Consider the following 13,961-nt stretch of genomic DNA (forward strand, 5'->3'; position numbering starts at 1 on the left):
TGACTTTCCAAAGAGTACTCCAACAAATTCAAGACAAGAATCAATGTTTGAGATTTCATTGATGACATCATAATATGTCAAACACCATCTCCTAGGTATTTACAGGATGCAGGTCACCATAATCAACTGTTGTAATAATCACTATTGACCACCAGTAGATTGATGTTACGTAGTAACTGTAAATACTCTTTTGAGTGTCATCAGAGACCATACTTAGCCATATTGATTTTGGATCACGATTTAGAACTATAAAATAGAAAAGGCAAGAAGCAAAATGCATTGAAAATAGAGTTACCTAGAAAAAGGCAAAGTTATAAGTTAGGTTACTGCAAACTCATTATGTCACCGATCTAAAGAGAAAGAAATTAAGAATGTAATGTAAACAATAAATTTATTTTTTACATTGTGTAATGTCAACTCGTTAAATAGGTCTTAGCTATATAAGATTTCAAAACCAGTTATCACGGAAGTAAATGAATTTCAACTCTATTGAACATTATATTAAAAAGTGAGTTTTATAAGACCATTACATTAAGTAAAAATTAAAAAAATCTTAAAAATGTAATGACATAGTGAAATACATAAATTAAATTAAATTAGATTAAAATATGATGGAATGATTCTTACAATGGAAATGTTTCAACTTTGCATCTTTATCTAAATGGGATACTTGATGATAAGTTAATAATTATGCATGAGAAGTTAAAAATTAAAAGATTATAAGCATAAACATAGTAAAAGAGGGTAATTTTATTTGAAGAATCCAACACTCTGTTTTACAAATGAAGTAGCATTAAATTTGTAATTGGAAGAAGATGAAACATTTAACATGGATGATGACAAACACATTCTTCTTTGTAATTGCATACACCACTTGCTAAGGATCCATATTTCTTGCGACAAACAGTGAAACACTTGTCATTGTCTTCACATTTCTTGTATAGTATTTCTATGCAAATCTCGGACAACGTTTTCTCAATCCTTATTCCCTCTACCATTTTCAATGCTCCTTCATTTTCTACACAACACAAACCATATTCAATATTCAACCATCAACTCAAACCAAAAAAATCATAAATCATGCATAAATTTGAAAACAAAACTTACCAATGCTAGATGAAAAAACTAGAATCACCATGAAAATTGAAGCGATGACCTTCATCTTAGTTTGATTTCGGAGCAATGTACCCTTTCTTCAATTTGATTCTCTTTTGCTCCATCTCATACCATATATATAGTATAAGGATGTTTGGTAAGTATTTTTTTATTATTAATTTATGATATAGTCAGTACACATTTAACTCTTCTATATGTTAACTTGACTTCATTATCTTCTTCAACACTACTAGAAAATCATTATAGAAATAAATTTTAGAGACACAACATAATTAGGTTCTATAGTGACTAAATTATATACTCTTTTAGAGACTAAAACAATTATTGATATCAAAATTAATTTATATTATTGATAAATAGTTTCTAAATTGGTATCTAGTTAGCTACCAAAGTTTTAGCTATCAGCTTTAGAATTTAAATAATTAGTATCTAAAACCTTGGTAGCTAATTAGATACCAATTTATAAACTATTTATCATGATATAAACTAATTTAGATATTAATAATTTTTTTAGTATCTAAAAGTATATAATTTAGTCAATATACTAACTAACTAAGTTGTGTTTGGGAAATTAGTTTCTACTTAATGATTTTATTATAGTGTAATAACGTTTTTTTTTATTTAAGATTTATCATTTATTATTATTTGTCTCCTATAGGTCATTTAATAAACTCTTAATGCAAAATAGTTAATAACTATGCTTATTTTAACCATTCATGAGTTCAATTCTCACATACGATGTCAATATATCATTAGCTCAAATATATTCAAATAGTATTATTAGAAAATCATTACATTTGAAATATTGTCTACGATTTTTTTTTAAAGAAGCGTTTCAAAGAATTAAAGAAGAGATATATATTTAAATTTTTCTTCACCTCGACTTCTAAGTGATGTTAAATTAATAAAGAACACTTCTCATCCATACCTAATTTTTTTTTTTTAAATTTTAAACTTTTCCAATCATAATTGCTATATAATTAAAAGTTATTTTACTTTATTCCAACCATAAAAATTGAAGTTAGTTTGATTTCAAAGCAATGTACCCTTTCTTCAATTTGATTCTCTTTTGCTCCATCTTATACCATATATAAAGTGTAAGGATTTTTCGTAAGTAAGTATTTTTTTATTAATTTATGAAATAATTAATACACATTTAACTCTTCTTTTCAATAACGTCTTTTATTTAAGATTTATTATTTATTATTATTTGTCTCCTTTAGATCATTTAATAAATCTTAATGCAAAATAGTTAATAGCTATAATCTTATAACTAATTATATATCAATTTAAAAATTAGTTTATAATTTTTTATTAATAATAAAAATTAGTTTTAGATATAAATATTTTTTTAGTTTATAAAACAATATTTAAATTAGTTAATATAATAAAAAAAATTAAATAAAATAATTTTTTAATCAACCAAATTTTATTGATTTATATTATGGATGTAATATTTCTACGTTACAGTTATTTTGATTTAGAATAATAGAATATTCATTCAATTACATAAACCTAACCTAATCCCATCTAACTTAATATCTTAAAGGTTAGATTAAGTTCCATATATTAAAACAAAAATCTATTTAAACTAAAATTTAAAATAATATTAATACACTGTAAGAAAATCATCAAATAGAAACCAATTTTTAGAAACCAAAATAATTAGTTGCAATAGTAACTAAATTAGAGACCATTTTATAAACTGAAATAAAAATTGGTTTCTAAATTAGTTTATATTATTTTCTATTATTGTTAACTAGTTTCTAAATTGATATCTAATTAACCACCAATGTTTTATCTACCAATTATTTAGTTTCTAAATTTAGTCTCTAAAACCTTGGTTGCTAATTAGAGACCAATTTAGAAACTATTTAACAATAATAGAAAATAATAGAAACTAATTTAGAAACCAATTTTTGTTTTAGTTTCCAAAATGGTATCTAATGTAGTTACTATTGCAACTAATTATTTTGGTCTCTAAAAATTGGTTTCTATTTCATGATTTTCTTGTAGTGATAATAATATAATTGTTATTCAACTTAAATTTATTATTTTATAAATTAAATACATTAAAGAAATTATTAAATATTAACTAATTTATAGATAAAAATAATTACTCTTTATATTTACTAAGTTAAATATTATTTTATAAATTAAAAATTATTGGTATATAAAGTAGTCTCTATTATTAATAAAAAAATTATAAAATAGTTTATAAATTGATATATAATGTTAGTTAGCAAGGTTTTCTATTTTTATTTGTATAAAAGTTTTCATCATTATGAAATTCGACATTTCGCGTCTACCACATGAAAAAAATATTATTAAAAAAATAAAAATCAAATCAAATCAAATATGGGAAACTAGATCAAAATTCATATATAAAAAATACAAGAAAAACGATACTTAGGTAATATATACCTATTATATATTAGCAAGGTTTTAACTACTAACTCATTTAAATTTTAAAACTATCTTTAATTAAATTAGTGACTAATTTTAAATCTAAATTAATTAGTAACTAAAATCTTAAATCTTAGTAATTAATGTTAATACTTTAAATGTATATAATTTTTTAATTTATAAATTAATATTTAATTTAATTAATATAATGATTAATTTTTTTAAAAAAATTTGTTGATATTTAATTATTTTCTTATATTGATTAAAATATCAAATTATTCCATTATTTAAGTATTAAATAATATATTCTATTTTTTTAACTCTTACAAAAATTCAACTCTTAACCGGTGCCAATAACCTCTCTCTCTTTTTCAATTCGTAAGTTTCCGATCCACTTGCAACTAACATTTTTCAATTTATAATATCTTAGGTTTTTATATATTCACTTAGGTTTAAGACCCAGGAAATACATTTTTCAATATATAATATCTTTGATAAATATTTTCTTTTAATATTTCAATGATGCTTTAATTATTTTTTAAAAGTATGTAATATATTATCTTATCTTATCTTGATAAATAAATATGTGCATTTAATATTTGATTGATATTTTAAAATATTTTTAAAAAATATAATCGCAATATTATATAATGTTCTTCTAATATTTGATTGATAATTCAATTTTTGTTTACATGCACAATCATATATAAATAAATTTGTGAAAGATAAAGTGGTTTTAGTATGGAATATATTATCTTGATTATCTTGATAAATATGCGCTTTTGATAGTTTATTGATATTTTAAAAGATTCTCTTAAAAAAATACATAATCACATTTTAAATAGATTTGCAATTAATATGTATTTTTAAGTAGGTAATACCTTATTTCGATAAATACGAGCTTCTAATATTTTATAAAAGATTAAAAAAGAACTAATCACATTCTAAATAAATTTGTTATAAATAACCCTTTTAAGATATGATATTTTATCTTGATAAATATTTGATTCATACTTTAAAAAAATGAGTTTATAATATATAAATAAGTGTTTGGTATTTGCATGTAAACATATTTTTCAAGGTTTTATAAAGTAGTGGAAAGAACATGAAGCGTAAATGGTGTAGTATGGAAAATAAAATTGTTAAAGAATTCTCCAAAGATGAATTATCAATACTTAAGCTTCTATGAATTATGCAAGGAGAAAAGAATCCTAAAAAATGGCATGAAAACATTTTTGGCAACAAAATATGTAAACACTCCCAAAACTTTGTTGAATGATCGTCAAAACCATCAAAATTTAAAGATGGTAGCGATGTTTCTTTAGGAAATTTACATCAAGAAGCTCAACTATCAAAGGTATGTTTTTCCTCACAAGAACATCTCATTCATCATAGTTATAGCCTTTCCTATTTGCCACTAGCATGGTGAACCTCTTCATAAGCAACTCACAATTAGTGATGTGAATGTCAATCTAAATAGACTTCTTCTTAACAAAAACCATGTTGAAAAAATCATTTTTATCATTGTTGAACAATGATGAAAATATTGAGAGAGGAATTGAAGTTTGCGTCTATGATGTTCATCAAAATACTTATAGTTTGACATTCAAGAAATGACCAAATAAATACTATGTGTTGAATGGTGGGTGGAAACATTTCTTCCAAGTCCATAAACTACAAGAGAATGATACCATTACAATATGGATATTTCGTCATTCATGTCATAGCAAATTATGTTTTGCTCTTTATTATAAGATTGGAATATGACAAGATACACTATCATGATTGGTTTAGATGATTTATAACTTGGAATAAATTAGTCCTTACTTGATTTTCTAGAAGGACTTTTACAAACATAACACAATGTTGGTTGATATTCGAATTTGCTTCTTTTAGTTTTAAATCATAATTTTGTTTTAATAGTACATTTATTCAAATTATTTGTATCATGGATTCTATTTTTACTTGCACAAGAGAAGTTTGAATTTTTTTTTATCTCACTTTCTTATTTTAAATGAGTCCAAATTTAATATTTATATTAGTTTCAATTTTATATATATTTCCAAATATATATATATATATATATTATAAAATATAAAATAGAATATTGAGTAATATTTTGTTGATAATCTTCTTAAGTTGATAATCAATCATAATCATCTTAAAGAGTAAAGAGTCAATATTATCAAACAAACATATACTTCAGTAGTCATACTTCAACATGATAAATCTTACTTTCTCGTTATTATTGCAGTAAGTATTTTCTTTTCTTTTTCAATTTATTTAATTAATTTTTACATGTGTATGTGGACACCATGTTAATTGTTTCATCTTCTTCCAATCACAATGTTATTTCATATTGCAAATCACAGGGCTAGATCCTTCAAATAAAATTAATCTTTTATATTATATTTTTGTTTCTGATATGGTAATTACATGTTCATGAGTTCGATTATCAGAAGTCAATGTTTCAACTTCAAATCTATTGAAATAGTATCATTAGGATCAATGATTATATTTGAGATATTGTCCATGATTTTGTTTGTAATAAACATATCAGAGGATTAAAAAAGACATGTATTTAATTTACTTTTAATCTCGAATTGTGAGTGATATGAAATTAATAAGGAGAACACTTCTCATCCATATGTGTACATAATAAAAATTAAAAAAGATGAAGAAAAATATTAAATTTTAAGCTTTTCCAATCATAATTGCTAAATTAAAATTTATTTTACTTTGAAATGATTATATTAACACTTTTTTATTTAAGAACAATGGATATCAATAGTCCAATTCAAACTAAAATTAGTATGTAACCGTTAAATTTTTAAAAAATTCACAAGAATTGGTGATGGGAAAATTTTAGTCTCCCAATAATCTAAAATTGGAAAATTGTGTTCTTCCATAAAACATTCATGCAAGAAACAAGCTTTCCATAAGAAGTATTGTCATGGGTGAAAATCTAATTTTTCTTACTAAAAAAAATACCATCTTGCTCTTATTAAATTATTTTATATAATAACGGATTATTTTTTTAATAAAAAAGTAACACATTACTCTTTATTTTGTTAAAATTATTGTTATGAGTAAAAATCTACCTTTTCTAAATTAAAATAAAATCATACTGAAAAATACCATCTTGATTTTATTATTTTACACTAACGAATTTACTTTTTTAATTAAAGTAACATAGTACTTTTTAATTTCTAGAAAAACTCAAACATTTTTAGTAATAGTTATAATCATTCGAGCAAAATTTAATCATGTTTCAATATATCATGATTCTCAGGATTCATATGAAATCTCCTTTTATAATAAATGCTCTCACATAATTCATACTATGAAAATTATGATTTCTAAAAGTAATAAAAATACAAAATTGTTCCTGATAATATTTATGTAATTCATTAAATAATAATATGATATTTTTTCAGAATCTTTATTTTTTTTACCATTTTGAATGGTGTAATAAGTAGCATGGTAGTACTAATCCATTGAGGAAGATGGTGTCCTATTAATGCTATTTTTTTAATAAAATAAATGAGAAACGGATTTCTGAATCTCTCAAAGAAAGAGAATGGTTAAAAATATCTTATCAACTAAAAATATGATTAAATGATAATATTTAAGATAGTATAACTTTTTTTTAATTTGTTAAGTTAATTTTATAAGACTGGTTAAATTTTAATTTTAGTCTCTCAGATGATATTACAGTTATCTTTAGTTTATTTTAATTAAGTTTCTTGGATTTATCACTCACCATCAAATTACTTTATAGTTTTATTGCAACATCTCCAATTACTTAAATTAATAATTATATCATACAAATTAATACACAAGTATATATATATATATATATATATATATATATATATATAATTTAAATACCCACAGTATTGTATTACAAAATATTATTTTTTACATAAATAATTTCAAATATATACATGTACTAATTTCTCCATTGTTTTTATACTATCACCTCAACTTCTTATTACTGGGATTTCGGACACTTTTCTTAAATGGCATATCCGTGTCGGACACACGTATCGGTGTCAACACTCGTACGACACTTATCGGTGAAGTGTTCAATTTAAAAATATTTGTTGGATTCAAAAAATACTTGCTACCAAATTTAGAAACTAAATAATTAGTAGTTAAAACCTTGGTTGCTAATTAGATATCAATTTAAAAACTATTTAACAATAATAGAAACTAATTTAAAAACCAATTTTTGTTTAGTTTCTAAAATAGTCTCTAATTTAATTACTATTGCAACTAATTATTTTGGTCTTTAAAGATTGATTTCTATTTCATGATTTTCTTGTAGTGTTAATTGCACCTAAAGCCAATGCCTTCTTTTGGTCATTTCAACTTTTGCCCTTCTTTCCCAAAATTTGTTAAGATAGATTTTAGTAAAAAATGGTAAGATTGCATTTGGCCAAAAATGGTAAATATGATGTGATTTGGTGCTAATTACCTCAAACTTTGCATAATCTAAATTGGCTTTACATAGTTTCAATTTTGCATAGTTTGACTCAATGTAGGGTAGGATCATATAATGAAATTCGATTATATTGTAAGTGATGCATTAACACTTTTATTAAGTTCAAAATAATTACAAAGTTATTGCTACAATTAAAAAAACATGAAACTTAACTCAATATCTTGTTCAGATTACCACTTACAATTGCTAGCATACACAGTAGTCATTATCATTCATCCAATCATTAAGTTGACTTTTTGTGCAATGTTACTTTGAAATATATGAAAGTTTGAGTTTGTGAGACTACTCTTGTTACTTTGTCTTTCTTATAATGTTCTTGTTTCATTTTGCCCTTTACTTTGATCTCTTTCATGTCTTGTTCATCTTGTGGGTGTTACATAACTGTTGCTAATTCTTGATTCCAAGTTTGTTTTCTAATTTCATTGGAAGTATAATTTTCAGGTGGGTGTTACATGTCTGTATCTAATTCGTTTTAGTTAGGTTCATTAATTAATTTAGGTAATTTTTTTTTATCAATGTAAGATATTGTTATGATTTTACTTCTTGTTATCTTGATAATGTTGTTCATTTATTATGATTACCTCTTGCATTTATTTTCTTATTTTGAGTCATATAACATGTGTTTTATTTTCTTTAATCATTATTTTTATATTTAATAGTAGTGATTTTTTTTATTAAAAATTAAGTTTAAATTTATTTTTGATTAGATTTGATTGATGCACTTCAGAAACTAAATTTAAATGTTCAAATTTAATCTTGTTAATATTGTGTTTTTGAAAAAAAAAAACAAGAAGACGAAATTGAATTGTAAATGGTTGATATTCATATTGAAAAAGTTAGTCAATTTTAGTTTATAGAGAAATTGATATTATTTTCTTCTTATTTTTCTATTTAGAATTATTTACCAAAAACATTATATGGTTTCATTTATGAGTATACTACATGAACATAACCTAAACATTATAAACAACTCATTGACCCTTAATATTTTCCTCTCTTCTTATGACACTTTATACTTATTATTTTGATCAATTCTTTCTTTGTTTCGTTCTCTCATTCTCTGTAAACTGATATAAGACCCTTTTTAGTATGTGAGATGAATGATAAAAGACACTTTTTAAGTATATGAGATAAATGACTATACTAAATAACATTTTATAAAGGATTGTGATATTTCTTAAATACATTTATAGCACACCATATTGTGCAGCATTGCTGATGTAGTGAATAATAACAGTAATGATAGGTAAAATATTTCACATAGACATGGTATTGAAGTATATAAGGACAAATTGAGCTTTTCTTCGTAATGGCAGATGTAATTGATTCATCATTTTTGTTTCATTTGACTGAACTTTTAAACAAAAAGTATTATCGAACATCTGCATCTAATCAATGGTGAAGCACAAGATATTTAATTAACAATCACCTCTCAAGATTTCAAGTAACAATTGGAAGAACAAGCATAATATATAAAAGAGGCACTGCCTTTTGTAAATAGCTAACCATGGAAGCCAAGGATGCTAGTGTCATAAATATGAGTCACACGTATACGAATGACATTCTTGTTGCATTATCTACATGCCTCTTTTTGGTTCTAATAATGCAGAAAGTAATTATGTTGTTTAGACCTACACATTTCTATAGTTCTTCTAACCAATCTTCATGAGATATATAAATGAAAAGTTTAGTTTATAGAAAAGAAACACTCCAATATATATATCGCATGAAGATGGATTGTAATCATAAGTGTGATGTGATCATTTCTCCTAACTACCAGCTTTCATGAGCCATGCAGACTCAAACAGTTCGAAAAGGGCATCCTTCACACTTTCTCCAACTTGATATTTCCCATCATTCTTCTCTCTTCCTTCTTTGCACTCACAATCATCACCTCCATTCACCTTCTCAGCCTCACACCCTTTTTCCATTTTCTCCTCTGGGTTCTCTTTTTTTCCTCTCTCCAACACATCCTTGTATGACCCTTTTTCGTGACTCCGCAATGCAGTGTCATGAGCCCCTTTATATTCACACTCTGATATTATAGGAGGAAATATTTCCAAATTCTCAATATCATTCAAGGAATCCATGTACCCTTCATTGTAACTCCTATCACCTATTGTTTTCTCGTTCGACCTTGAATTTTTATGTCCCCAATGGTTCAACGTTGAGACCAAACTGTTCAACCTTGAGATCACAGGGGTCAGTGCCCAATTCAGAAACGGGACCTCATGGATTATTGTGGGAAACTTGTTCATTGCTCCTTCAAATTTCTCAGGAAGGGACACCATCATTACCACAACTTCATCAACTTTGTCGAACACCCGTGTTGAAGGGGGAAACAGTTTCTCTGTAACTTTTTCAATTGCTAGAATGGCATCATCGATGAAGGAGAGAATTGTTAGCCATTGGATTTGCATGGCGTAGATAAGGAGCACGGCGAATTTGGCTAACTTCGTTACCCTTTTCAACGTTGAACCTAAATGTCCATTGATATGTTGGGTTTTTCCCATGACAATGTCAACAATGGCTAAGAAGGAAACTCCACAAGTGTGTAATGGACGATGCCTTGAACTATTCATTCTTGCTGTTTCCTTAGCTTTAGGCTTCATGAAAAAGACAACATAAAAAATAATACATTATAGAGTCATCATATCATGCGTAGAATTCGAAGTTTAAATTTCATTACATATCCATGTAGCAGATTTCAATGCAATCAGACATATACATTATTTATAGAATTGTAAACAAGAATGAGGATTTTGGCATGTTAAAGAACAATTAATGACAAACTAATAATGATATTGATGATGCAGATAATTTAACCTCATTGATTTGGCGATAAAAAGAAAAGTAATTTACACAAATGAAAGAAAATGATGAAAGAAACTTGGAAACTCACATGGCAAAGGAAATTGAGGGGTGGCATATCCATGTTAACAAAGATGATAGAATTAAGAGTCAAGGAATCAGCAGGTAAGTTTGTCCTTGAGAGAATTTATAGATCTAATGGTTGGTCTACATCCAAAAAAAATGAACTTCTCATATCACAGAAAATATCTCGGGGCAGCCAATTAGAGAAAAAAAACACCGTTACATATTAAACAGCGATTGTTTTGTATTTTTTTTATCCATAACCATTTTAGTTAAATTTAAAAGTCCACGTATCAAATAATCTATCCCTATGTATAAAGGGATTTCACTCTTTAACTGCTCTTAATTTTTTAATTTTTTTCTTATTTTATCTTTATATCAATATTTAAGTTTATTACTGTATTATGAACATTGCGTCATTTCTTATTTTTTCTAAAACATTTGATATGCACGATTTTAAATTTAAAGAGAGGTGGAGAGATGGTTTTGAATTGAATGAGATGATTCAAAATCAGTGCATAGAGAGAGGGAATATCAAATTCTAAGAGAGAGAAAGAAGATATGAAGGGAGCGTTGTTCAAACCTCATTCTTCTCCCTTACTTCTTCAATGGTTTAGAAAAATTACTTACATCATCTAAGAACCTCTCTCTGCAACGTCATTAAACCTCTAACTTTCTCAATTCATGTTCGATTGAAGAAATGAACCCTTTTTCCCAAAAGTGTAATTGTGTGTAATGATGTAGGAAAGAAGAAAAATAAGAGAAAGTTTCATGCTTTCAATAAAAAGAATTTTTTCATTTTTCTTAGGTGTGCACTTTCTCTTCTTCACTTTACTCAATTTCTTTGTTACACTTTTTATGATTATATATTATTTATCATTATATTTATTCGTCTCTCATTTCTCCTCTCTTTTCTCTGCAAATTTGTTTTTTTCTTTGCAAATTTGTTCTTTTGTATCTTCATGCACTTTTTTCCCTCTCTTCTCCATTCTCCCTAGGTGTGTGTTTTTTCATGTCAATATTATCCGAGTATACATATGAATATTTTGTGTAATTTTTTGTTTTTGATCTATTCTCTTTCATTCTCTTTGAACTTTTACTGATTTTTATTTTTTTTCATAGAGAGAGTGTGAGAGAGAAAATCTAGATCCAGAGAGAAAACAATGAAGATCACACAACGTTGTTGGTACTTAGATACACAAGTGAAGGTTATGATCTCATGATTCTTGCAAATGCTTCCGACAATGAAGATCACTTCGGCTACTTCCAACACCACATCGTCAAGGAGTTCATCATCTTTGTCAATCGTACCATCGCCAAACTTACCCCTCAAGGCTAACGTTAGTTAATCTGTACAACACGAAGGTTCTTTTCCCTTAAATTTCGTTTCTTAGGGTTTCTTTCTTTTACCCTCTTTGCTCCCTTTAATAATAATAGAAATCCTAATTTTTTGTATAGAGTATAATTGTGTTCTTTGATCTGCGGTGATTTATTTTATTTCTTGGAGGGTTCAATTTTTATTTTTTGCCAAATTGTGAATGATTGAAAACGTGTTTTTTTTTTCTTTTCAGAGTATAAGGTGTACACCTACAATAGAAATGGTCTTTACGCATTGGGATTTATGGATGAGACATAATTATGTTGAAGATCTTTTAATTGTGTGTGTTCTATTTATTTAATTTGTGGAGATTCTCCACTGTGAAAATGCATGTGATGAGTCATGGAGAACCATATTTTTTCATTTTGTAATTAATAGAGTAGTTATATTTTTTTTAGATTTAAATAAAGTAATTATAAAAAATAATTTATGGAGTAGTTACATAACAGTTTTTTTGGATTTAAATAAAATAATTAAAAAAAGTTAATAAGTAGTTATCAAACAGTTTTTTTAAATTTAAATAGAATAATTACATAATTACATAGCGGTTGATATAGGAGTTTTTTAAATTGATTGTTTTTCTAATTGTATTATTGGTCCTATATTGTCCGAATTTTGAATAACGGGAGGAGATGCCAAGAAAGCTTTTAATTGAAGAAATATTTGTTCGCATTCTTCCGTCCATTCGAATTTAGCTTTGCATAACTAATTTTTGCACAAATCTGGAGAGGGTCGTGAGTCGACCTATTAGCTTCTAAATTTCCTTCAAATTTTCGGGGCTACGCATTTTAGTGATGGCCTACACTTTTCTAGATTTGCTTCTCTGCCACGATGAGTAAACATAAAACCCATTAACTTTCCTCTCTCTACCCCGAACGCAAACTTGTCATGGTTGAGCTGCATGACATGGTCTCAAAGGGCTTGAAAAACTTCCTTGACCTTGACGTTTCAACCGAGCATTCCTTAGAAGATATAATCCATTAACCTATGATAAGTGGCACTAGCATTCTTGAGGTTGAACAACATGACTTCATAATAGAAGTTGTCACAGTCAGTCATGAACGCTGTTTTTTCCTTGTCTCTTGGGCACATCTAGATTTGATTGTATCCTGAGTATGCATCCAAAAAAACTCAATAGATTGTGATCAGCCGCCCATCTACTAGGAGGTCGATGCTTGGTAAAGGGTAAGAATCCTTTGGATAGGCTTTGTTGAGGTCGGTGTAGTCAATACACATTCTTTATTTGCCGTTTGATTTTTTAACCATAACTACATTGGCTAACCATGTTGTATAGTGTGCTTTCTTGATAAAACCGACTTTGACTAACTTGTCAACTTCTTGGCATGCGACATCACATTTTTCCTCGTCCATTTTTTGTTTCTTTTGGACAAACAATTTTGCTTCCTTATATATTGAAAGACGATGTGTAATGATGTTTGTACTCACTCTGGGCGTATCTAAAGTTGTCCAAGCAAACAAATCAGCATTATCAATCAATGTTTGACTCACCAATTTATTGTCGTCCGTCTTTAAAGAAGTCCCTATGTGTGTTGCATGTTCTTCATCACGAAGGGTAATGGGTGAAGGTCTTCGCCTGGTTCAATGCGAGCTTCGTTCAATCGAGGCTCGAGGTCGACCAAAGCAACCATAAGCTTTCTTCTTGGGGAAATTATCTCTCGG

At 26.7% G+C, this 13,961-nt stretch overlaps 1 protein-coding gene and 1 long non-coding RNA gene across 2 annotated transcripts; both read right to left on the reverse strand.

Moving 5' to 3' along the window:
• Positions 1 to 732: 732 nt before the first annotated feature.
• LOC150029124 (uncharacterized) lies at positions 733 to 1,192 on the reverse strand. The gene is made up of 2 exons (XR_016518307.1): positions 1,108 to 1,192; positions 733 to 1,018 (listed from the first exon to the last, which is right to left on the reverse strand). It is a non-coding gene; the product is annotated as an uncharacterized LOC150029124 (long non-coding RNA).
• Positions 1,193 to 9,521: 8,329 nt separating this feature from the next.
• Positions 9,522 to 10,628, reverse strand: LOC137809713 (uncharacterized). Its single transcript, XM_068610804.2, has one exon. The coding sequence runs from the start codon at positions 10,609 to 10,611 to the stop codon at positions 9,799 to 9,801; it is 813 nt and encodes a 270-aa protein (XP_068466905.1). The 5' UTR covers positions 10,612 to 10,628; the 3' UTR covers positions 9,522 to 9,798.
• Between the last annotated feature and the right edge of the window lie 3,333 nt (positions 10,629 to 13,961).

The sequence above is a fragment of the Phaseolus vulgaris genome, chromosome 2 (assembly GCF_051622355.1).
Source record: "Phaseolus vulgaris cultivar YP4 chromosome 2, ASM5162235v1, whole genome shotgun sequence".
NCBI classification, from domain to species: Eukaryota; Viridiplantae; Streptophyta; class Magnoliopsida; order Fabales; family Fabaceae; genus Phaseolus; species Phaseolus vulgaris.

What these genes read in the sequence shown, in the direction of transcription:
- LOC137809713 (XM_068610804.2), bottom strand. Translation starts at nt 10,611, where the DNA reads ATGAATAGTTCAAGGCATCGTCCATTACACACTTGTGGAGTTTCCTTC.